Source organism: Zalophus californianus, chromosome 3 (genome assembly GCF_009762305.2).
Source record: "Zalophus californianus isolate mZalCal1 chromosome 3, mZalCal1.pri.v2, whole genome shotgun sequence".
Classification (NCBI taxonomy): Eukaryota; Metazoa; Chordata; class Mammalia; order Carnivora; family Otariidae; genus Zalophus; species Zalophus californianus.
In genome coordinates, this window is record NC_045597.1 from 62,167,102 (window position 1) to 62,193,032 (window position 25,931).

At 43.3% G+C, this 25,931-nt stretch overlaps 2 protein-coding genes across 2 annotated transcripts in view; one reads left to right on the forward strand and one right to left on the reverse strand.

Moving 5' to 3' along the window:
- The first annotated feature begins 1,573 nt into the window (after window positions 1-1,573).
- FOXO1 (forkhead box O1) overlaps window positions 1,574-25,931 on the forward strand; it is a 92,604-nt gene continuing 68,246 nt past the window's right edge. Inside the window, exon 1 of the mRNA XM_027588680.2 lies at window positions 1,574-2,633. Within this exon, the coding sequence (XP_027444481.1) occupies window positions 1,983-2,633 (651 nt within the window). The 5' untranslated portion in view covers window positions 1,574-1,982. The remainder of the gene's footprint in view (window positions 2,634-25,931) is intronic.
- On the reverse strand, window positions 2,920-3,351 carry LOC113919483. The gene has a single exon (XM_027588681.1). The coding sequence runs from the start codon at window positions 3,337-3,339 to the stop codon at window positions 2,983-2,985; it is 357 nt and encodes a 118-aa protein (XP_027444482.1). The 5' UTR covers window positions 3,340-3,351; the 3' UTR covers window positions 2,920-2,982.

Sequence of the window (25,931 nt, forward strand, 5' to 3'; positions counted from 1 at the left end):
AACCCTACCGTCAATCTTCCACCCTAAGTGATCCCATCCCTATGAAGGGAAATGCCTTCCATATTCCTCCTAAAAATCAAACCAAAACAAAAAAGCTGTTTCTTGAAAACTCTTTCTTTTGCCCCCTAAGACACAAGGACCATTGTCTTCCTACCTTTGGCACCACTGATCTCGACAGGACCTGGAGCCCAGATGGGGAAAGGTGTGGTGGGGTGGGTGAGGGGTTTACTGATACTCGCGGCAAACAGTTTAAATGAACCTGGGGGTGGGGCAGGGCTGAGCCCCAAGGCTTTGGTCTTACCCCTCTTGCGCTTTTACTTCTCGACACCTTACCACTTGCATCCTAAACAGCAAAGAAATAACAAGCAAACAGTTGAACTTAATTAGGGGTAAGTAATAAAGTAACAAGGTTCTGTCTGCATCCCTTCTCTGATCCCTTCCCCGCAGCGCCTGGACTATTAAGAGTCTGAGGTTCCCGCCCAGGGGAAGATGTTCCCACAGAGGGCCTGCGGTCTAGGATGCTTCCGAGTCTGTGTGTGCGTGTGAAACAGGACTGTCTTCGGCCCGCGCTGAGGCCCTTTCCCTTATTTCTAGCCTTTTAGGTCAAGAATGGAGTGAACCCAGCTGGAGGCTGCTGGGCTGAACGCCTGGCCCCCGGCGAGAGCGAACCGCAGAGGCTCAACTTGTGGGTGCGGACAGGTGGGCTCCCGGCGCAGAGGCGGCGGGGAGGATGCCCGCCGCGCGGACTCCACCGCCAGGATCCAGGTGCCGGGGGGGGGGTCTGTGCAGCCCGCGTGGGGGCTAAAGAACTTGACAGATCGCAGGGAAAGAAAACAAAAAACAAAAACAAAGCCCACCGACTTCCCCACGTCTCTCTGCAAAAAAAATCGTGGGTGGAGCCGAGAAGGGGGCGACTGAGTAGAATTCCGCGAGGCCGCCTCCGCCCGCCCACCCAGTGCCGGCGGAGCTAGGAGCGTTCCCCCGGCCCCCGCCCCGCCCCACTTTGGGCCCCGAGCGGAGGTCGAGGCGAAGCGAGAGACTCGTTCCACTCGAGCTTCCCGAGTACTCGGCTTTGCTCCTCAGTAGTAAACAAAGTGTCGCCGCCGCCTCCACGCTGGTTTGCCTCCTAGCAATCAAAACACTGAGAGCGCGAGAGACTCACAGAAACACTTGAGAATTACCAGAAAATAACAGAGATCCAAAAAAAAGAGAGAGGAGAGAGAAGAGAGGGAGGGGGAGAGAGGGGGGAGAGGGGGGGAGGGAGGGAGGGAGGGAGGGAGGGGGAGAGAGAGAGAGAGAGAGAGAGAGGAGAGAGAGAGAGAGAGAGAGAGAGAGAGAGAGAGAGAGGAGAGAGAGAGAGAGAGAGTGTGAAAGAGAAAAACACCCCACTACCCCCCCACCAAACCACTGCCGCCTCCCGGTGGAAAACCGGCCCCCGCCCAAGCGGGCGACCACTGGCTGCCTGGGCGGCGGCGCCGCGCGCTCATTGGCCGCGCGGGCTGTCAGTCAGGGGGCGGGCCGGCGCGCGCGCCGCCGCGGGCGGGGGGCGGCGGCAGATCCCGTAAGTCGGGCGGCAGCGTAATCGCTGCAGCCGCCGCCGCCGCCGCCACATTCAACAGGCAGCAGCGCCGCGGTCGCGCCGCCGGGAAAGCGAGCAGCCCGCGGCGTCCATCCGTCCTTCCGTCTGCGGGCCCTGTCAGCAGGAGTGCGGCGCCGACCGCTGCCCGGCCGGGTGACTCTGGCTTGCCGTCCTGCCCGTGCAGCGGACCTGGAAGAGCCTAGATGTTGATGGACCCGCGAAGTTAAGTTCTGGGCTCGCGCTTCCACTCCGCCGCGCCTTCCTCCCGGTTTTCGTCGGCTCGAGGCACGGACCTCGCCCCCGCAAATCTCGGACCGGCTCTTCGCGCCCCCTCCCCTTTGGCCCCGTGTGGTGCGCTCGACCCCTCGGCTCTCCCGCGGCTGGGGGAGGGGTGGGGGTCACCATGGCCGAAGCGCCCCAGGTGGTGGAGATCGACCCGGACTTCGAGCCGCTGCCCCGGCCGCGCTCGTGCACCTGGCCGCTGCCCAGGCCGGAGTTTAGCCAGTCCAACTCGGCCACCTCCAGCCCGGCACCGTCGGGCGGCGCGGCCGCGAACCCCGACGCCGCCGCCGGCCTGCCCTCGGCCTCGGCGGCCGCTGTCAACGCCGACTTCATGAGCAACCTGAGCCTGCTAGAGGAGACCGGGGACTTCCAGCAGGCGCCCGGCTCCGTGGCGGCGGCCGCAGCGGCGGCGGCAGCGGTGGCGGCGGCAGCGGCCGCCGCCGCCGCCACCGGGGGGCTGTGCGGGGACTTCCAGGGCCCGGAGGCGGGCTGCCTGCACCCGGCGCCACCGCAGCCTCCGCCGCCCGGGCCGTTGTCTCAGCACCCGCCGGTGCCGCCAGCCGCCGCCGGGCCGCTCGCAGGGCAGCCGCGAAAGAGCAGCTCGTCCCGCCGTAACGCGTGGGGCAACCTGTCCTACGCCGACCTCATCACCAAGGCCATCGAGAGCTCAGCCGAGAAGCGGCTCACGCTGTCGCAGATCTACGAGTGGATGGTCAAGAGCGTGCCCTACTTCAAAGATAAGGGTGACAGCAACAGCTCGGCGGGCTGGAAGGTGAGTGGCCTCGGGGCGCACAGCCGGATAGGGAGTGGGGCGCGGGGACCCCTGCCTCCACCTGAGGTTGTGGTGGGGCAGACGAGGGGGCGGCTGTGGAAGTTGGCTTGCCCTGAAAGTGCAGGGCATGCGGGCAGCGAGTGCAGAGAGCGCGAGAAGTGGCAGATGTGAGTGGTGGGCTTGCCCGGGACCTGTCGGGGGACCGGAATAAGTGTGTGAGCGCGCTCAAGTGAGAGTTCGAGCGCGACGGGGGAGGGGGCTCACTTGGGAATTAGGGAGTGAAAAAAGTACGACAAGAAGTGGACATAAAAGCGGAGAGAAAAGTTCGCCAGTGAAAGGAGGAAGGGGTTTACTGGGGGCTGCTCGCCCACGACCGGCGAGGACCCTGCCACTGCTCCTTTTCCTTCTGGACCTTGGGGGTGAGGGCGGCTCCTCTCCGTCTCCGCGGCGCGCGTCCCAGCAGCCTTGGACTGCGCCGCAGAGCCGTTTCCGCCGCGCTGGGCGGAGGAGGGCGCGGCGAGGCTCTTCGGGGCCCCGCCGCCCGGGGACGGAGCTGTAGGTGGAGGGGACGGACAGGTCGCGAGCCGACCCCTGGGGGCAGGCAGCGCAGTTTTTGGAGGCCGGTGTGCACTTTGCTTTGTTTTGATTTTATCCGAAGTGGCCTCGAGTGCAAGGGGCCGGGCGCGCCGAGCCCGAGGTAGTGCATCCGACACGTGCGAAGAGGCGGCCACCGCCTGCGGTGCGCGGGCGCCGGGCCGCGCGGGGAGAGCTAAAGTTCAAGTGTGACCCTCGGCGGAGGCGTGGGCGGGAGCGGGAGCTGCGACGACGAGGGAGGGGCCGCAGGCGTAGGAAGAGAGCGCCTTTAAAGGGCCAGCGCGCCCGGGCGGTGCGCCGCTCCGGGCCGGACCGCGGGGGTGCGAGGCCATCACTTCTCAGCGCTAGGAAATTCCCCCAAACTTGGCCTCGCTCATTGTCCGAGGTCTTTGATTGGGCTTGGAGAAGCTGCCCTGGGTGACTAGAAGTGGAGATGTGTGTACCTTTTTTCTCACTTTGCCACCTCAGTGTTACGGAGCGTGGAAGTACAGATAACGAGGGGCAAGGCGGGGGTCTTTGTGACAAGTGTTTTGGGGGAGTCGGAGTGGAGGTGCGCATCAAAGGAACGTGTGCTAACGTCCTGCTTCGATGGAGGACTGTAGATGAGGCTCCTCTGGTCCTTTCTGCCTTTCAGAGAGGGGAGACTCGGAGGGACTCAGGGTGGGGGCCAGGTACTTCCCTACTTGCAGGCCAAAAGACCCGGGGGCTCTCAGGACAGGCTGTGGGCTGGCTTACCGGGGGGTCCGTTCGCCGCGCGGCCTTCTGAAGCTGACAATTTCTCACTGTCACAGGTGGAGGGATCGATACGAAAGTTTAATTGAGAACTTCTTCCTCACTCCTTATCCTGACTGTACAGCATAATAAAGATTGATCTTTGCTGCGCAATTGGTTACACCACGGTTGTTTTACATACACTGTCACGTTTGTGGTTAATGTGTGTCAAAAAGGTTAAGTTACTCATATCTTATTGAAGTTCCTGGAGAAGGAGCCAGGATTTTATTTTTTCCAAAGTGTGTTTTAGAGTAAAGGTACCACTTACAATCTCATTACTAGGCATTACATGCAGTTTTACCAAGTTTTAAAAAGCTTGGTATGTATTCTTTTAAGTCACAAAATCAGGATTGTCTGCCAAATCCAGTTTTACTTAACATTTGAATTTAAGTACTTGACTTACTCATCTTATCAACCCTGCTCGAGCTATTTATTATGAAGCGTTTGCCATTTAAAAAAAAATTTTTTTTTTTTTTTTGGACATTCAAAGTACGGTGTGTACTTACACCATTCTTTTACGTCCTTGGAAATGGATACAATCTACTTCAGTTTGCTGGAGTGCCTTTCTTTAGAGATGGGGAAGGGCAGTGTTTTGGGATTATATTTAGTTTTGCCTCTCAGGGTCTTAAATCAGAGTATTCTTCTTAAACTAGGAATATAACCTAGAATTTTAAGATTTAGTGCTTTTAAAAAATAGATTTTAAGGCCAAATCAAACCCCCAACCTTTTTTATTAGGTTCTTCTAACTTTTTTCCCCAAATGCAGTTATAATTTTTTCTTTAAAAATGTACTCAAATAGCTAGAAGATCCATTAAGCGATAGTAAGAATTGTTAATATCTGCTAAGGATTGGAGGCCCAGCGGCATCTCCCAGTGGAAACCAAGTGGGGCTTTGGAAGGGAGCAGGCTGCCATTCTCAAGTGAGTAAATGTTTCAGGTGTAATGAGAGTCCGTTGGTGCAAGTCACATTATAGCAAGTGCATTTTCACTTTGAGTAAAAGGATATTTTAAGAAGAAAAGAAACAACTTTATTCTAACTCATAACTAGTCTTCTGATTTGAGTTTTCATAAAAATGTGTTACTTGTTAAAACCAAGTTTCTCAGATTTGAAAGACCCTCCTGTTTTAAAGAATCACAAAAGGGACAAATTTTATTATGACTTTTAGCTTAAAAAAAAATTCGAATTCTAAAATGCAAATCAACCAAAACCTAACTGTTTTAGAACTGAGGAGAGGCTGCTTTGGAACTATTTCCTGTGATTTACTACTGGGAATTAGACTGAATCTTTAATTATACAGTTTCTTGTGCTTCAACTTCCTGGGGCCTGCCAGAGAATTTGAAAGTCATTTGCATAGGACAGAATAATTGAAAAGCTGTTAAAGAGTTCATAAACTTCTAGTTCCTTAGACACTGGTTATATTTGTGGGATGTGCGTTTTGTATTTGTAGGGATGGTACATTACATCTGCTTTACACTTGTTTTAATATTGGCCATAACTGTCATAAGGTTACACTCAAAGTGGAAGCTAAGACTTGGAAAACCCAGGATCTTTTAAACCATGTACAGTATTTATAAATAGTGAAACTTCTTTTCCATGACCTGTTTTCTCCCCGCCCCCCCCTTCACACCCATAGAAAGCTTTCTAGAGCTTGGGAAGTAGTATTGTGAGCTCTGGTTCTGTGTGGGTCCCCCCCCCCCCCACCGCCTTTAATGGCAGTTTTAAGTTGACTCTTGTTTTTTGTTTCGACATTATTTGGAACACCTGGATTAAAGAATGCTTCAACAATAAATCTTAATACATTTTAAAGAAAAGTTTAAATTGTTTTATATACCTCAGATATTCTTTATTTTGGAATAATGTTTTTTTAATTTGGCCTATGAACTGACAGTACTTTTTAAAAATTTTTTATTTTAAAATTCATATTCTGTACTTCAGGTTTGTAATCTTCAGGTGAGTGATTTAAATAGCCACAGAGCCCTTGGCACAGCGATGACAGATGTTTTCTTGCTACATACTCATATTTGACTTAAAGAATGGCCTCTCAGTGAGGCTAACTTCTAGTTACTGAAATTACCTTAAAGTGGAAATTTCAATATATGTATTTGGGGAAGGGAGCATGAAGAGAATTAAAAATAAATAAGGGAATTATGCAGCCAAATTGGTACCATATTTGCTGAAGACTGAAAAAGGTATGTGGGACTGATGTGACAGATCTTATGGCTGGCATGTTTTTTTCCAGAAATTCTAAAATCGGTGTCGGTGTCAAGTTTGAGTCCTTAATTGATGATTATAAGAATTTTATTTTTATTTTACCTGTGTTTTTGTGGCAGATCCTTGGGAGAGCTGTGGCCAGAGTGGTGACTTCTGTTTTTGATTTTTTTCCAAATTTTATTTTCTTAGAGTGGCAAATATTTGAATACTGGAAAGAAGACATTTTTAATTCTCATGCAAACTTTATAAAAAGGTTAAAGTACATTGAGACACTCCCCTCCCTCCGCTATTACTTAGAGGCTGTCACATTGGCAATGGACACAAATGTGGCTAGATACTAAGCACTGCACAGGGAATCTTTTGAGGGGATATATAAAACGAGGAGGAGGGGAAAGAATACTCAGTGGTGAGTTAGAATCCCTGATAGGTTGAGAATGTTTTGCCTGTTTTTGTGCCTCTCCATCCAAGCTCCTAAACTACAATTCTGTATGATTTTCTAAGACAGCCGCTGTCTGTATTTGCCTGGAATTTCTTTGGAGAGTCTGAATTATTTGCATTTTTCTAGAACACTCTGCCCTTGGAAACTACCCAGTACCCTGGCATCATGGGAATTTAATCGCCTGCTTTTTTTTCCCCCCTGCATGTGCCATAACTTTGGGGCTTCCTGGAATCCTCTTGGAGAAGCAGTATAAACCCCATGGTGATTGGAGAGAGCAAAGGAGTGTTTAGTTGTACGGAGCATTGGAACATTGAGTGATTGAGCAGAGTGGATCTAGCCCTGCTTCTTTCAACATTGCCTTGGCCTTCATAATAACAACTTGTAGAGACTTGCCCTTGCCCTTGCCCCTGCCCCAAACCCCTGGAATCTCCCTTGGGTCAGATAACTACCTTTTCTTGGTGTGTACAAAATCCTGAAGTTAGCTGGGCTCCTCTTCAGTTGTCAAACAGAGAAGATCAGATGAACTTGAGAAAGTGTATTATTTTGGTGTCTAAGGCTTTGTGTGTTCCAGTGGATATGCTGTACATAAATGTACTAAAGTCTGGAAGAATTCTCCCTTTTTGCTAATTCCTGATAAGGAGTAACAGAACTCATGTCAGTGGCACAGAAATTCTTTGCAGAGAATTACTGCTTGTTATCTGTGGTCTTCTAAGGAACATATGAAATGTGAAAATGCATTTTTGTACATTAGTGATTTCATATGGTTCAATTTTTTTAAAAAACTACCCTCCCCATTGGCATCCCACTTTATTCTACTCAGTCTACCTATGGTTTATAAATTTGTGGGTTAAGCACTGCAAATACTGAGGCTTGGTATTCTTGCCACTTGGAAGGCTTTTTTGGGATGCTTTCCTTTTTTTCTTCCCCTCTTTTTTTCTTTTTCATCCATCCTCATATACCTTTGACGTAAGCTATTAAAAAGCAAACTAGTATTGATATTATGCCAAATAAGATTAGAAAGCTAAATTTACAATCCCTTTCCAGTTTATTTTTTAGTGAATTTTCACCTTAATGCATTACTTTAAGGACAGAAATTAAACATCTGTCCTTTATTTCAGGCTATATTTATTACAGAAAAAAAAGTGAGACAGAGCTGTGTGATGAGCTTCTGTAGCCCCCAATTTTTGGCTTCAGATGTTTGCTGAAGCTTGCAGTCTTTATGGGTCAGAAGTCACTAAGGCTGACAGGGGAGTGTCTAAGTCTTCTCCTTTCTCAGTTTTCCATTGACCACCCCGTACATTCTTATTGGGAACTCAGTTACATTGGACTATCCTGATACCCTCCCCTCTCCCCCTTTCATCTGGCTTCTCCTCCAGTTGGTTCGCTTATCATTTTTTCTTCTGTGCTCAAACCTAAAGATACCTCAGGACAAGTTGTGGACTTTTTCTCTGGTTCCTTTCTAGATAACTTACCCCCTCTATTGTCCTGGTCTCCAGGCCATTAGTGTCCCACTTTCACCTCAAATTGAACACGTCGAAACCCAAGTGTGCTATATTTCCTCTTACTCTGAGATGAGGTTCCCATCTTGAGTTCCTTGATTTGGTTAGTGGTCTAGTTAGTTAACCCTTTCCCTAGTTTTCAGACTTGGACGTCCTCTTCAGCACACTCTTCTCATGCCCCTGAGTCTGTTAGCTCTTTTTTCTTAGTCTCTTGAGACATTGACTTCCTGACTGTACCCATTCTCCTTGGTTAGGTCTCTTATTTAAGTTCTAGACCATCCTGTCTGTAGGACTTGGATCATCTTGTGCCTCTACTGGAAGTTCTGAAAATTCTGCTTAGTATGCAAAGCTCATGACTGTCCCACCAACTTCCAGTCTTGGTTCCTGCCTGAAGGCATTTTTGCCTTCTCTGTGTGGATGCCTGGTGATCGCTTAATTCATGCTGCTGTGTATTATAATTTAACTTTAATGCCTGCATGTTATATTGTCTCAGTTATATTGTAAATATGTGGTTGGGAAAGTTTTTCTTGAACCATGGATCTTTTATATTTTAGCTTTCTATGTGTTCACAGTGTGATAATGTTTATATTAGTATAGCTGTAAAGATCTGTGATTATTTTCTGGAGATGGTCAAAGTATTTTTACTTTTTCCCCATTTGTTGAATGATTATTGGGTAATTGATGTAATGAATGATTACAGAATGTTGTACTAGATGTATCTGAATGATAGAAAACTGATTCAAATGTGGATCCTGTAGGGAGATGAGGTATGACATGGAAATAACTATATAGTACATGGTAGAAAGGGTTAAGTGCCTTCGGGGAAACATAGAGTTCTGTGTTGGCTATCGAAATGGACCTTGAAAATGGGATGTTAGTCTCCAAAGATTGCATTATAATATTTTCAAATGTTCAGCAGTGTTGAAAGAATTCTACATTGAACACCTGTATACCTGCCATCTAGTTTTTACTACTACCATTTTATTATACTTTATCGTGTATCTGTCCATTGGCACATCCATTTTTCTATCAGATTATTTTTTTTTATTTTTTTTTATTTTTTTATTTTATTTTATTTTATTTTTTTAAAGATTTTATTTATTTATTTGAGAGAGAGAGAATGAGAGATAGAGAGCACGAGAGGGAAGAGGGTCAGAGGGAGAAGCAGACTCCCTGCCGAGCAGGGAGCCCGATGTGGGACTCGATCCCGGGACTCCAGGATCATGACCTGAGCCGAAGGCAGTCGCTTAACCAACTGAGCCACCCAGGCGCCCCAGATTATTTTTTTTTAAAGATTCCATTTATTTTAGAGAGAGAGAGAGAGAGAGAGCAAGCACAAGCAGAGGGAGAAGCAGGCTCCTCTCTGAGTGGGGAGCCTGACGGGCTCCATTCCAGGACCCTGGGATCATGACCTGAGCTGAAGGCAGACACTTTACCGACTAAGCCACCCAGGTGCCCCCCATCAGATTATTTTTAAATTGGTTTTCTAAATGATGTATTGGCATTCATAAAGGCATGAAAATAGGGGAAGCATCAGTTTCTCAGAGTAATATATGAAACCTAGGAAGTTTAAAAAGTATAGGTAGACTATTGTCAGATTGAAATTGGACTTTGTATATATTATGAAAATAATATTATAGACCAAATTTTTCTATGAAATTATATTTTTTTATAATGTAAGGAATTAATGAAAATGTCACATTTTTAGTTCTTAAAATTTAATTTCTTAGAGATGCTTATGAAAATATAGAAACCCATGGAATGCAAGTGAAGCCAGTGTACTGCATTTGGTTTAAAATTCATATACAGAATTTGATAATGGAACATGGAACTTATTATATAATTGACTTAATATGAATAGTAGGCATGGGGCGCCTGGGTGGTGCAGTAGGTTAAGTGTCTGACTCTTGCTTTCAGCTGGGGTCGTGATCTGAGGAGCGATCTCAGGCTCTCAGGATTTATCCAGCTCTCCACTGAGCAGAGTCTGCTTGGGATTCTCTTCTCCCTCTGCACCTCTTCCCCGTACCCCCCACTAAAAAAAATAAGAAAAACATTTGAATAGTAGGTATTTATAAAGTATTTAGCTTTTTGCTTGGTCTATTAATTAAAACTAACTTAGTTTTAGGGGGTGCCTGGCTGGCTCAGTCCGGTGGAGCATACAATTCTTGATCTCAGGGTGGTGAATTTGAGCACCACCTTAGGGGCAGAGTTTATTTAAAAACAAAAACCTAACCTTCGTACTTTGTGTCCTGGGAGCAGAGTGATTTAAACAAAGCAAGCTCATTTTTTTTTTTTAAGATTTTATTTATATATTAATGAAAGAGAGAACACAAGCAGTGGCAGAGGGAGAGGGAGAAGCAGACTCCCCACTGAGCAGGGAGCCCGACCTGGGGCTTGATCCCAGACTCTGGGATCATGACCCGAGCTGAAGGCAGACACCTAAACAATTGAGCCAGCCAAGCGCCACCCCCTTTTTATTTTATTTTTATTTTATTTTATTTTATTTTATTTGACAGAGAGAGACACAGTGAGAGGGAACACAAGCAGGGGGAGTGGGAGAGGGAGAAGCAGGCTTCCTGCCAAGCAGGGAGCCCAATGCGGGACTTGATCCCAGGACCCTGGGATCATGACCTGAGCTGAAGGCAGATGCTTAACGACTGAGCCACCCAGGTGCCCCCCCTTTAAAAATATTTTATTAATTCATTTGAGAGAGTGTGAGAATGAGCAGGGGGAGGGGCAGAGAGAGAGAGAAAATCACCCCCTCAACCCCCCACCCCCGCTGAGCAGGAAGCGGGACATGGGCCTTGCCTCCATCCCAGGACCCATAGATAATGACCTGAGCAGAAGGCAGATGCCCAACTGACTGAGCCACCCAGGCGCCCCAGAATGCTCATTGTTATACATAATTTTTGTTTTTTTTTTGAAAAAATTAGAAATTCTAAAGTTGGAGTTAGCAATCTCAGAATATACTTAGGGCAATTATGAGGGAAAGTTGTATTGTCTTCAAAAGATGCTTTAAAATTTAAACGTCGGTTCTAGTATTGCATTAGCTAAATAATAGAAATTCTTGATAGCTTTCTCGTAATATGTCTTTACCCACTGACCCTGGTGTAGGAATGAAGGTTATAATGAGATACTTCAGTGGATCCAGAGGAAGTTAAATTGTGATGTGCTAAACCTAAAAGTGATACCAGGCAGGCATGGAACTGAATGTATTCAGAATACTTGTGAGTGAGCCTGGCTATCTCATGGAGAACTTAAAGATTTATGCAATAGAAAATGTATTTGGGTATAGCAAAAGGCACAAATACACATTATTAACCATGTTAGAAATAACAAGTGTTGGAGAAACGTAGAAAGCTATTTTAGTAGTATATACATACCTGTAGTAGCAGACAACATATTATTTAAAAGGTACTTTGCTTTGGGGAGTGAGAGACAGGGAAACAAAAAGAGCTTACTACTACAAGGTTTTATTAAATGTGTAAATTATCTTCCACGTGGGCAAAATAGCTTTCATAGCACATCACGATATCACACTTGTGAGATCAAGTGAGGTTCAGAATTGCAGCTCATCTTTGGTCTTTTCATTCCATAAGTAGAGAGAGATGTAAAACATCTTCATCCTTTAACTTGTGTCTTGGTTCTGATTTTGAAGGAGAGAAGTGTGGAGTCTTTGCTCTTGGGAGGAGAGGCAGAGTCAATTTGTAGATCTGTGGGAGGACAGGTCATTTTTTCCAAGGTAGCCTGTCCCTTTGACACTAAGTCACAGGAGTTCTAGAATTCTTAGGAATGGTGGATGGCACATCTCTCAAGAGAATGCCACCTCTAAAGCCTGTGGTTCATTGGTCTGCCCTGCAGTGCCTGCGACATGGCATGTGCTCTTAGCTCCAGCATCCCATGCTCCTCTTAACATACTCCTGCTGACCACATACGTGGAAGTCCCCAGGCTGCCACCTTTGTGAGTGTGACCTGGTTCCAGCATCTCTCTGTGGCTCTTTGAGACCTGAAAAGAAAATCTTTTTCTGCCTTGATTAACTTCTCATCCTAGATGATACTCGTCTTAATTACGGTGTGTTGCTTAAGTTATGGAACTGATCCTGATGCTAAATCCTGTGACTTTAGTGGCTTTGGAGATGCTGCTTAACTCCTCTGATTAAAACAGAGCTGTTAGGCGGAAGAGGGTGGGAAGAAGGGGTGGCCTGTTTTCTTTTGTTGGATTAAACACATTTCTTGGATAAGCAGATTTTTCTCAGTTGCCATTCCTCATGAATCTGGAAAATGGGTCATGGTTTTGTGAATCTCTTCTTTTATTATACCAGAGATCTGATAAACATCAGAGGTGAGAAAAAAATGTTTGTCTCTTTACAACCTGATACTGAAGTTGTTACAGAGCTGCCTTTGCACTGCTGGTGAGAGGCCTCACGTTACTGGTTTGCTGAGTTAACAGTTTGAAAGTAGCTAAAGGAACCTGACTTCAGGAAGGGGAGGGGACCTCAGTAGTTGCATTTTATAACTGCAGTAGAAAAGTCTCAAAGAGGGTGATTAACCCTCTGAGTCTTGCTTGGACTCCAGCCAAGAGAAAGGCCTAATGAAGGAAGGAGGAAGAGGAGAACCAGCTTGGATGATGTGGGCAGATAAAGATCTTTTCAGTATCTCTCCAAGGGTTATCTGACGCCTGGGGGCACTTAGCTTTTAGCTTTGCCTCCTCAAATCCTCCTTGTGCGTACCCCCCCCCCCCCCCCGGTGTGCCAAACAGTTTTCCTTTTTTTTTTAGTAGGCTCTGTGCCCACCATGGAGCTTGGTCTCACAACCCCTAGTTCAAGAGTCTCATGCTCTACTGACGGAGGCAGCTGGGCGCCCCCAGTTTTCCTTTTTTAATCTAGAAAATTAGTGCTTTTCCTCTACCAGTTTCTTTCTTTCTTTCTTTTTTTTTAAAAAGATTTTATTTATTTATTAGAGAGAGAGAATGAGAGATAGAAAGCACAAGAGGGAAGAGGGTCAGAGGGAGAAGCAGACTCCCCGCTGAGCAGGGAGCCCGATGTGGGACTCGATTCCGGGACTCCAGGATCATGACCAGAGCCGAAGGCAGTCGCTTAACCAACTGAGCCACCCAGGCGCCCGCCTCTACCAGTTTCATGCCCCAGAAAGCCTAACATGCAGGTGTCTTGAGAGAAGCCCCATCTTGTTGTCTAGGTGAGAAATCCCTACATACGGAATGGGAGGGTCTTTATCTTTTCAGGGGTGGGGAGGGTAAGAGTGAAAAGGGCTTACCCTGCATTTTGTATTTGAAAAGAAATGCGTTTGGATTTCAAATCCAATTTGAAGAGAGAAATTATAATGAATTATATAATTCCTAGGGTTGTAAATATTATGTGTCCTTCAAAGCTTGAAAACAAAATAACCACATAAATATTTGGGAATGGTCTATACAAGTAAATTATCAAATACCTTAGACAGTTTGGTTGCTTGGAAGCAAGGTCAAAGGAAATGGTTTGCATATGGTTTAGCTAGAGGCTCTTATTCTGGCAGATTCTTGAGGTAGTGACAGTCAAAATGTGGATTTTATTGTACTATTTTGACATGAAAGGAATTTTTTTCCCTGTTGTTCTCGTATAACCTTAAATGTAGGGTTGCATCAGGATAAATGCATCAAGATAAGTACCTTCAGGCACCCTAACTTTGTTTTGGAGATGATGTAGTTTCTTGAATTTGTGACTTGTAATTTGCAGAATCATCAGTTTGTCACACCAGTGAAGTTTCAGTGTCAGGTTCAGCCCACCATACTGTGATTTGAATGTAGGAGAAACCCAACTACCTTAAGGCAAGTGTTACATCACCTGCTTGCATCTGGGGACCTCTCTTTCTCAGTCTGTGGGGCCAGCTCTGAAGGGGGGGAGAGGGGAACTTGCAGAACTTGTAAATATCAACTAAGGTTGTTTGTGTACTGGGTACCAAGCTAATTGCATCTCTCTAAATTTGAATGTAAACCTTTTCTCTCAGGATGGGTAGATATGCATGCCATCATGAAATTTACATGCAGTGAATGTGAAAGCTTCCTGTGGACCATCCTGCTGACTTTTACGTAATCTATGGGGCTGAATTGGTCTCTCCTTCCTCTTTACTGTCCCATTATAACGTTTGCATATGCCGAATGTGAAAGATTCCTATACTTCTGTTACCTATGTGCCTCAAATGGTTTCTTGAACCTCTTAGAATTCATGAAATAGAATTGATTATATATGGCCTAGAATAATGTCTATTATGTGTATTTGCATTAACAGGCAGACTTTCAGATTATAACACTTATTTTTTTGGGGGGGTGATATATAATACTGATTTCAAACACAGTATTTGATGGCTTTACATTTTAGAAGAGATCACCAAATGATTTTCTTTCTTTCTTTTTAAAGATTTTATTTATTTATTTGACAGAGAGAGAGATAGCGAGAGCAGGAACACAAGCAAGGGGGAGTGGGAGAGGGAGAAGCAGGCTCCCTCACGCAGAGCAGGGATCCCGATGTGGGGCTCGACCCCAGGACCCCGGGATCATGACCTGAGCCGAAGGCAGACACATAACGACCCAGGTGCCCCACCAAATGGTTTTCATTGCTATTTTCTCTTCTGAAGTATTGGGGAAAATTAAAAAATAAATGCTAAGGAAAGGTATTAGGGTTAAAAATTCCTGTAATTAGATATGTTTTGATGTGATTTTCCTTTTTTTTTTTTTTTTGGTTCTGTAATGGGTACTTCCTCAGCTGTGATCACTGTGCTTTGTAGTAGCACTGTAATATTATATCCTAGTATTTCTGGGATATTTCTTTAAGGTGCTTTATATTTCTCAAAATGCCATTTTGATATCTTTGAATAGTTATACAGAGGACATACTTGAAAAAAAACAAAACAAAACACAAAGAAGCAGATTTAGAATTACCAAAATAGAAATTTAGAATCATGGTTGCCATGGCTTTCAGAATTACCCTGCTCACACTTTGGTGTGTAGTTGGGTCCCCTGTATTTGAGGGCTAGTCCCCACGCCATCTGTTTCTATTTTTTCAGAGATTGACCTTCTTCATGATCTTTTTAGCCTGTGGTGTCTAACTCAGAAGTAAGTATTCTGGAGTCATCTTTTCAGGTTAGTTGGGTTTCAAGCCATTTAATAAGTAGTTTGAGTATTAAAGTTTGTGTCATTGCATTCCTTAGTGTGATTGCTTTATTTTTGCTTTATTTTGAGCTAAAGGTAGAGGATGTGGGAGAGAGACATAGAATAAAATGGAGAGAGTATTATATTGATACATATGTAGCTCACATTTATGCTGTTCATTCTGCTCCACAAACTCTGGGAGGGTGCATGTTTGAAAGTCAATTTCAGAATTCATTACCATTCAATTGCATGACTTATAAATTGTATTTCTAAGAAAAAAAATTAAAATAATGACTATTGTGCTGTGTGTTTCTGTTGAACGGTGAATGATCTTGGGTTATATCAGATGCTGAATTTATTCATAGAAAGATCCTACTTAATTTCTTTTGTGATGAAATTATGGAGACATTTTAATCAAAGACCAGTTGTTGATGGCTATGGTTCTTAGACTAACCATGACTTCCGTCTGTGTTTGTATAAAAGGCAAGAAGAGAAAAAAGGAAAACACAAGCAGTCACGGAAGTCAAGGGCTGAGATCATTCTCCTGCGATTGACAGCTCAGGGCCTCCAGTTAAGCCTCATTCACACTTCCCACCCCCATTTGTGTTTCAAATAACTTTTAAAGAGGACTGGGAGGAAGAAGTAAAGATGTCAGAGGCATAAAATGAAAAACTTTAAACAGCTCAGATTCTAAGATACTGCATCATAGGAATTCCTTTCCTTACTAACTTCAAATGGAGAGCCCTCCCTTAGTCACATGCCCTAGTAAGCTGAGACTGTTTCAGGGCTCACTTAAATAAAAAAATGACATTGAATTTTATTAAGCAAACTTTGGAGTCTATGACTTGCCTTTTGCACAAAAGCTCATCTCTCCTGGTGAGGGTCGCCTGCTCCCTCAGGCTATTTTGTTACTCTGGCTTGAAACAAGTTAGCAGCCACTTGCCTGCAGACCTTCACAGGGCTGTCCCATCAGGGGCCCACTGATAAGAGCATAATGACTTGTTAGACTACATTTATTTTGCAGATGAACTTGATTGTCACCAGGACAGCACACTGGGTGTAGGCTTAAAAACTTTTGAATTTAATGCCTCTTCCATCTTTCATCAGGTTATAGCTTTTGGATTTATAGTTATTCGTTCTAGCTATAAATACATTAATAGCATTTTTCTTTGGCCAAATATGGGGCATGACCTTTGACATCCTGCCTGGCTGTGCCTGGGAATTTGACATCCTTCAATTTAGATGGAATTCCCTTGCTTTGTTTCCTGTGATAGTGTGGGGAATACACATTTTGGCTCTTTCAAACAGAGGTGGAGGAAGACAGGAAAAAAATAAAATTGGACAGCACAAAGTGGGTCTTAATTATTTCTGCTGGGTGTGGTTCAAAACTGGCACGCTCTTTATAGGAGTCTGAGCCTACGAAATTATTTAGTGTGGAATATTAAGAAAATAATGATATTTAGTTTTATTGTCTTTGATCTGGGTTTAATTTTTGACTAGTTAGACATTTTAGGATCTTTGAACGCTTGTATTTATAGGAGAAAGAAAATCTTTCTGTGATGCTTTTATGTCCTAAGTATGCTATCAACAGCAGAGAAAGCTTCAAAAGGGAACCTATGGCTCCTCTCCCGAGTGGAGAGTGTTTTAAAGTTTACATGTGTGATTGTTTCCTGAACCACCGGTGGTCAGAACCACCATCAAAAATTATCCCCTCTGAATTGTCATCAAATTCAGTATCTAAAATTTGATGAGGTAGAGAGAAATGTTGAAGCCAGACTTTTGCAGTGTTTCTCTTTTTAAGAGTCACAAAAGTCCACTTTTGCCTTAAGTGCTTTAAACAGAAAATCATGATCTGTTTATGACACTCTCCCTGACCCCCTCCCCCCATTAATAGGCTTGCTATTTGTTCATTAATTTTCTCATTTCCCATCTAAGGCTGATACCTGGGGTAGATTAGTTAAAAATGTGGGATGTAGGGAGTCTTTCTGATCTTTTCTCAATTATTCACCAAATGAAGAATGCCACATAATTTTCTGAGCTTTTGAGGGCACAGATCTGAATGGCTTATATTAAATGGGTCTTTTTGATCATCTCCTACTCCCCCCTCCTTACTTTTTCATTTCCTCTTTGCTTTCTTTCTCATTTTCAGCCCCCTAGTTTATTCAATTTGAATTAATTTCTCCAACCTATTAAGGTAAATCGGGTGAGAAGTTTCTTCAAAGGTTATTGCTGGTTCCTGGTACATTTTTACTTCATTACAACAACCCAGTTGTATTAATTACTGCCATTGGAAATGGTCACTAAATTATTAATAGATCTAATGCCATTCATAAGTATTTACAAGTAGAAGATTTAATGTCTGACAAATTGTGTAGGAATTATGTCAACGTGTTTGCACTCTCATTTATTTCCTAGTTCTTGAATTTTGGCTTGGGCTTTCAAGTTTCTTAAACTTTGTATAATGAAGGTATGAAGAATCATGGAGACTATTTTATTTTATTTTATTTTTAAGTAATCTCTACACCTAATGTGGGGCTCAAACTCCCAACCCCGAGATCAGGAGTCACATGCTCCACCCATGGAGCCAGCCAGGCTCCCCTGAAGTTTTATTTTGAACAAATTTTATAACTATCACCTGGTACAGAAGCCTCTCCTTGGCCATTTGGGGATTTTGAGAATCTATTATTTCCCACACTGCTATAAGGTTTATTTCTATATTGAGCATAGGTGTTTCCCTATAACTGCCCCCTCCCCTGCCCCTGGCTTGCTTCTGGTTCTGGATTTGGGAGCTACCTTGAATTAGCTTAATTTATTTTCCCTTCAGGTACATGAAGCCAATTCCTATAATTATTCTTTTCCCAGCTAACCCATCCTAACTCTTTAATAAGCCTTTCAGAGGGACTTAGATTTTCTTTGTTTCTTTGTTTCTTTGTTTCTTTTCTTTCTTTCTTTCTTTCTTTCTTTCTTTCTTTCTTTCTTTCTTTCTTTCTTTCTTCTTTCTTTCTTTCTTTCTTTCTTTCTTTCTTTCTTTCTTTCTTTCTTTCCTTTTTTTTTTTTTTAAAGATTTTATTTATTTGACAGAGAGAGAGACAGCGAGAGAGGGAACACAAGCAGGGGGAGTGGGAGAGGGAGAAGTAGACGCTTAATGACTGAGCCATCCAGGCACCCTGGGACTTAGATTTCTATGTGTTGACAAATACAGAATCCCAAACCTAGGGTTCTGTTGTCGATGGGGAATGACCAGTGAAGTACACAGGGGGTTGGTAGCACCCTTGTCTAGGGACACCATGCTTCTGGGAAGGTGGCTTGAGCCTGTGCTAGGTTTTAGATGCTGTCACCCTTTGACATAGAAGAGCTGTAAAAGACTGTAGGGCCAAGGGGCCTCTGCTTCTAACCAGTGTTTGGAGGATGGTACTGTGCTTCATGGGAGCAAGTTCCACATTAAGCAAAGCCCATAAAGAGGAGAGTAACTGAGGGGAGTAAGCTAAATGGAAACAACTCTGTATATTATAGGCTTTAAGCTAAAAAATCTGTTAAGTGTGTGTTTGCCTGTCTTGAAAGATACTTTTATTAACTTCAGTTTGTACTGGTAAATGGGCGGGGAAGGGAAGCAGACAGCTTTTCCGGCATCAGATAGTCTGGATGTATAGATGTCAATTTTCACTTGAATCTGCACTATCAAATCCATCCCATTGTGTGATGCGTAGTTAACCTATATTTGACTTTTGGGAGGAGAGAACCATGGCAAGGTGCAAGATGAGTAATTACAGCCATATCAGTGTTAATTCTAGGTGCATTTTTTTTTTAAGATCTTATTTTTAAGTAATTTCTATACTCAGTGTGGGGTTTGAACTCACAATCCCAAGATCAAGAGTCACATGCTCTTCCGACAGAGCCAGCCAGGTGCCCCTCTAGGTGCATACTATTATCACTTGTCCTCATTGAGCTAAAAGTGTCTTCTTGCTGTTCAGTGCTGACTCTTGAACTCTGTAGCCATAATCTGGTTTAGGAGATTTTGCAGCCTTCCTGCCCTGTGATAAATCCGGAAATTATTAGTTTGGAGTTGGGTGGTGTTGGTTGACTTCACATTCTGACATGTCTCTACGTTAGCATAGTCTGTACATTAGTAAAAGGAGTTAAAAACTCGGATTGTATGGTTTTTGTACTTTAATGAGGATGAGCAAGAATGATGTCCCTGTGTATTGGTTTAATACTTGGCATAGACATTTTATCTGTTAATTACAGAGATTTGACCCTGTCAAACCAGGCATTATGGAGTTGGGATCTCCAGTGCTAAGAGCTCCAAGCTCCTATAAACCACTTGGGAAGTGCCTGAGCCAACACTGCACGTGTGACCTGTTACATGCCTTGGGATGGTTCACGTACAGATCTTAGGCCATGAATATTTCTTCGGCTGCATTAGATTGGGTGTTCATCCTGTCTCTGCCTTCATCATCATCTCCCCACCCCTCCTAATATCTCCCTTTCTGTTCCAAGCGGTGAAGTTCCCACTCTCCTCTGTCAGTCTATGTGGAAACTGTCTACTTGGCTTCATTTGTGGTGAGCTGAGGTGGGAGAGGAAGACTAGTACTAGTCCTGTCTTAATCAGATTGTTGGGGAGGTGTGTTTTAATTTCCTTCTGTCTCCATTTTCCCACCTGTGATTTTGGACAGTGCTAATTGGCCAGCCAGTGCCAGTGCCTACAAAAACATGCTTGGAGGTCTTTGGTCAGATATGTTTTCTAACACCCCTGGAAAGATGTCCTTAAGATCACTAGGGTGTTCCAGAACTGATGTTGCAGCCATTGCAGAGCCACCAGAATTCATTCTAACATTTGCATTTTAAAATGCCCTCATGAGCCTCGCTCGCCCAGATCTGTAATTTTGTGGTAAATATTAGGAGTCCTGGATTCTGTTTTCAGATTGGTAACCAGATAATTTAAATTTAGATGAATCACATCACTGCTGTATACTAGCTTCTTGATCTGTAAAATGGGGTTAACGATACCATGGGAAGTTCTTGGTAGGGCAAATGGGAGTGTTCACAGCAGGAGCTTTTTATGCCATATTACACACTTTAGCATTAGCCAAAATAGTTGGACTTAAAATTCAGAGTAGCTGAGAGTTAGGGGCTTTCATTTTTTTGTTCATGGGCTTCTGGATTTTACGGGGTATTTTTATTTTTATTTATTTAAAAAAAAAAGATTTATTCGTGAGAGGTATAGAGAGGGCAGAGCAGGGAGCCCAATGTGGGACTCGATCCCAGGACCGTGGGATCACAACCTGAGCCGAAGGCAGATGCCCAACCTACTGAGCCAGCCAGGCGCCCTAGAATATTTTCATTTATTTATTAATATTTTTATTTTTTAAAAAGATTTTATTTATTTGACAGAGAACGTGCACAAGCAGGGGGAACTGCAGGCAGAGGGAGAAGCAGGCTCCCCACTGAGCAGGGAGCCCGACATAGGGCTGGATCCCAGGACCCTGGGATCATGACCTGAGCCGAAGGCAGACACTTAACCAACTGAGCTACCTAGGTGCCCCTATATGGAATATTTTTAGATAAAAAGCACAGATCATAACCAAAGAAAGAGCCAAAATACCTAGCTATCTTTCCTAATAATACTGTAGCAAGTTTGATAGGGGCACTCTGGAAGACTTGTTTTGTGTTTTGGAAGAGCTTCTGATGGCATGGAAAATATTCATCAACATGAAAAAGCAGAATATAAAATTGTATGTAAACTGATCTGAGTGTATGAAATATCTTTCAGTTTCCAATTGTGTGAAAAATCTGAAGGAAATAATACCCAAATGTTAATGGTGGGTAGTATTTGGATTATATAAATATGGGTAATTTATTTTTCCTTTATATTTTGACTGACTTTTCACATTTTGAGCAACAAACACATTAGAAGCATTTAAAGTTTTTGAAATTCTTCTTTGAAAGATACTGGATTCAAGCAAGTGTTGATTAGTTCTACTGTTGAAGGAGAAGAGGATGGGAATTAGACTTCGTGTTTATTATTTAATTGCATGAGCATACCAGGTAGATATTGTTACTATCCCCATTTTAAATTATTTTTTCATTTATTTTTATTATTTTTTTAAGTTTTAATTATTCATTTAAGCAATCTCTGCACCCAGTGTGGGGCTTGAACTCGTGACCCAACGTCAAGAGTCTCATGCTTCTCTGAGCCAGCCAGGTGTCCTCTCTCCCCATTTTTTAGATGAGGAAACTGAGGCACAAAATTAATTGCCCAATGTTACATAGTAAGTGATGGAACCAAGCAAGATCTCACTGGGTTTTTATTGTAAATCTCAGGCTCTTAACCAGCTCTTAACCACTTTACTGTGCTACATCAGAGAGAATGATTATCTTTGGAATCTTGGAGAAAAAAACTAGAACTTAAATTTAAAGTTGGAAATAACGAAGGTAAAATAAAATTAATGATAGATAATCAGTTAATTAACAGAATCTAAACAGTTAATGCACATACTGACAGTCCCAAGACAAATTTGGTTGGCTCATCCAGCTAGTTAACTCTTGAGGATGACAAAGTACTTTGATATAGGGAACCTTTGGGTTAGTGGATTTTCTCCTCTTCTGAGGAGAGGAAGGAGTGTATTTGTGGTGATGATTAGTGAGTAGTTGGGAAGAGATGACCAAGTGACCCAGACATGGCTCACAGTGTGGCCAATAGGAGTTGCCCCATGTTTTCCTCAGTAGGTGGATGGGTGGACTTTACTCCTTTGTACTCTGTCACTCCCTTCACATACTGCTTAAAAGGAGGAAAAGTACTTCCTTTCACAGGGAGATGGACTTGGCTTTTTGATGCTCTATGATTGACAAATAGAACAAATACTGACCCATTTGGACAGAAAAGACTTTGTTCTTGGGGTGAGCTTAAGCTTCAGAAAGGTTACTGAGTCCTCATTTGAGGAGCAAGGATGAGGTAAAATTCTCAGTTAAGGTGTTATCCAAATTTCACTAAGTGCTGGTTCGTCTTCCTTACCATTCGGCAGTGTCTCCATTGCATGGATAGGAAACTGAGGCCAAGGGAGGCGTTGTGGCTTGCTCCAGACCACCCTCCTTGCATTGTAGGAGTTGTGGATTGCCAAGCTGCTCTTCTTACTAGATCATCAGTTGGCCTGTATAACTCCTGGGATTTCCCTTGTTTAGAGAAAGTCTTTTGGTTTTGCTTTGAAAGATGCATGGAGAGAGTAGTGTGGTTCAGAGGAAGGATAGCCTGGGCTTCAGAAATAGGTGCTGCTTGCCTTTGGATCTTGCTTCCAGATAATGTTCATTCCCATATAACCTTTAAGAAATCATGTCAGCTTACATTGGTTCTTTGCTTGTACGAAGTGGTGGCGTTTTAGGTGTTCCTGAACAAGTAGTTCATAATAGATGGACAGGATTTGTGCCAGTTTAGCATGAGATGATATAGAAGGTTATTAATATTTTATTAAAGTGATTGAATTTCTGTTTACCTATGTAAAAGGGCTCCTTGGGGCAGTAAATAGTGTTTTGAACCATGATACTGTCACCAAATTTATTCAAGCTTGTTGAACTTAGCAGAACTTTGGGCAAGTTAACATTAAGTATGGGTTTCTTCATCTTTAATGATGTTTGTTTTGAGGGCTGAGGGTGGGGTTGCCACATAAGAAGGCAGAGGTTGCTGTCTCCCCTGTCCTCCATCCATTTTATCTGCAGAGATTTTTCAGATAGAAGGGAGAAAGGAAAAAATTCTAAGTATTTCTACATTCTTCTTGTACAAAAGACTAGGCTGGTGGTTCTCAGCTGGGGAGGATTTTGCCCCCCAGGGCACGTTTGGCAATTGGGGAAGCACTTTTGGTTGTGGAAATGGGGCAGGAGGGGGTCACTACTGGCATATCTAGAGGTGAAAGGCCAGAGTTGTTGCTAAACATCAAAACATCCAGCAGGGCTCAGGACAGCCCCTCAACAAAGAATAATCTGGTCTCAAATGCCAAATTCTGCTGAGATTGAGAAACCCTGCTCTGTGCAAAATTACCCTGTATATTTTCCCTGCAGTAAAATCCTTCTATTTGTTGATTATTAAGCTTCTGCAAAACTTAGAGTGGCATGAATATAGAGTTTGCCTCCGTTCTTCTCATCACTGTCCTGAGAGGTCAGTAATTCACTCAGGACAGTTGCTGCCTTCTGAGATCTTCATTCCCCCAGGTGTATGTTAGTAAAATGCTCATTCCAGGCCTGGTCCTCACGCCTTCATGGAATGGGCATTGCTCACACTGTGCTTCCTTCCTCCTCCCGTGCAACCTCTTTTGCCACCTCCTTTATGAAGCTTTTTTTGATTTCCTCCCAGTTGAATGGGATCTCTTTCCTTGGATTCCTCATAAACAGGTGTGCTTTCTCATGGAAATTCTCCTGGATTAGTCTCTTGCTTCCTGTGTCTCATTGGGCTGTGAGCTCTGTAGGGTGATATTCTTCCCTTCTCTTTCCTGATCCTGGAAACACCTGAGTATGGTTCCTCACACATAATGGGCATGAAACAGACATTTAAAAAATAACACATTACATTTTCCTTGATGAGGTTGTGAAAACTATTTTATTCTTTCATCTTATGTCTTCCTCCTATTACTTTACTATTCCTCTGTAAGTTATATGATAATGATGATGTCATCAAAGGTTCTCATCTGGCTTCACATGTTTTTCTAGAGTAACCATTTAAATTATCAGGTCCTTAAATTACCAGGTTCACTGTTATTATTGGGCTAACCTAACCTGACCCAATCCATATGATTCTTAAATTTAGAAAGGAAGAGAGTATTCCAGTCTTTTCTGCCAATGAACTGTGCTGGTAGAAAAAGAGATTTCAAGAATTAAAAAAAAATACAGTTGAAGTAGGCAGACATATCATTGTTAATGAAGTAGGTGGACCCTAGGTAAAAATGTATATTGTAGCTTGGAAATGAGTCTAAAGTGCTTCAGAATTTTAGTCTCGCCTGTAATTGATTTATAGAGAAACAAAATGTTTCTGAAATTCTGTAGTATTGGTTATCTAAACTATAGATTTAAGTTATTCTCATAAAGTTTATAGTTGCTGAGAAGTCAGTGTACTAGAGGGCCAAGAGCTTGGGTTCTGCTGGTCGCACTGTCTGGGTCAAATCCTTAGCAGCTTTGTTACTTGGGCAACCCATCTCACTGTGCTTTAGCTTTCTTATCTGAAAAATGTGAATAGTAATTCTCTTCTAAGTTGTGAGAATTCAATAAAATGTAGAATGTTCTAGTGAGGTGTTTGGTATGTAGGAAGTGTTTTATAAATGGTAGCTATTATCGTTATTTTAGCATAGAACAATTTATAGAAGGCAGAAAATAGGAAGGAGATTGACATTTTTTGAGTTGGGTGGAATTTATACATGGGAAGACTCAGGTCAAGGGTGAGCTCCGCACGTGGACCTGCTGTGAGCATTTATACTAAAGTCATTAGCCATTCAATACCTCCACTGCTGCAGGGTGAGCTGCTGTCTGATTTTTGAATCCAGTCTTCCTCCATTTGTGAAGTTCTTAATCTCTACGCCTCAGTTTCCTCATCTATCAGCTGGGATAATAATGATTGAAGGTTGTTGTGAGAAGTGGTTGAGTTAATACATGTGAAGCCTGGCACATAGTCTATGTTCGAGAAATGCCATTGTTTATAATTACTGTTATTTATTCCGCTTGTACTTGGTGCCAGATACCGTGCTAGGATTGTTGCAGATGTTCTTTTGTTCTCATGGCAACCTTTCTAAATGAGTATTATCATCAGGAAACCCAGAAAGTTGGAAGAACTTGCCCAAGATTGTATAGCTTGTGGCCGTTGTAAGTGGCAGAGGTTTAACTGAATCCTCTGATTTTTTTTTTTTTTTGAAGTTTTATTTATTTGAGTCATCTCTACACCCAACATGGGGCTCGAACTCAAGACGGTGAGATTAAGTCTCATGCTCCTCCGACTGAGCCAGCCAGGTGCCCTGACCCCTCTGATGTTTAACTGATGTTTTGCACAAACATGTGATACTGTGGTCCTGAGATTTGCATATTGGTCTGTGGGCAGGGGGCAGTAGCTGGAGTGCAGTGCAGGCCCTCGAGAGTGGGTAGGGTAAACCTCCAGTGGAGGGTGAAGGACTCGGAGCAGCCATTGATCTTGTCAGAGGGTGTGCCTGATGGCCATAGGCCCTGCCTGGAGAAGGCACCAGCCCTGCTCAATTGTAGAGGGCACTGAGACAAATAGAGTTAAAGCAGTTGCCCAGACAGGACATTTCTAAATTTTCATCTGTGTACAAATACTCTGCTAGATTGTTGTGAAAATATTTTCATGATAGTTTTAACAGGGTATTTGTTCAAGGATTATAAACCTGATTACAGAAATTTCAGTAGTGTTTGAGCAGATTATGAAGCTGTGTAAAAACAAAACAGATTGTGATTTTTTTTTCTTTAAATGGCCTCAGTGGTGTATAAAATAATATTTTCCTCATTCTCACGGATTGCAGTATTAAACTATGAATTAAGTCTTTAAATGTTGCCCTTTTGTATTAAAGGGCTTTTTATTAGAAACAATTAAATTTTTTCTAAATATTAGAAGAAGCTTGTAATGTAATGGTTCTGTAAAGCTACAGATACTTGGT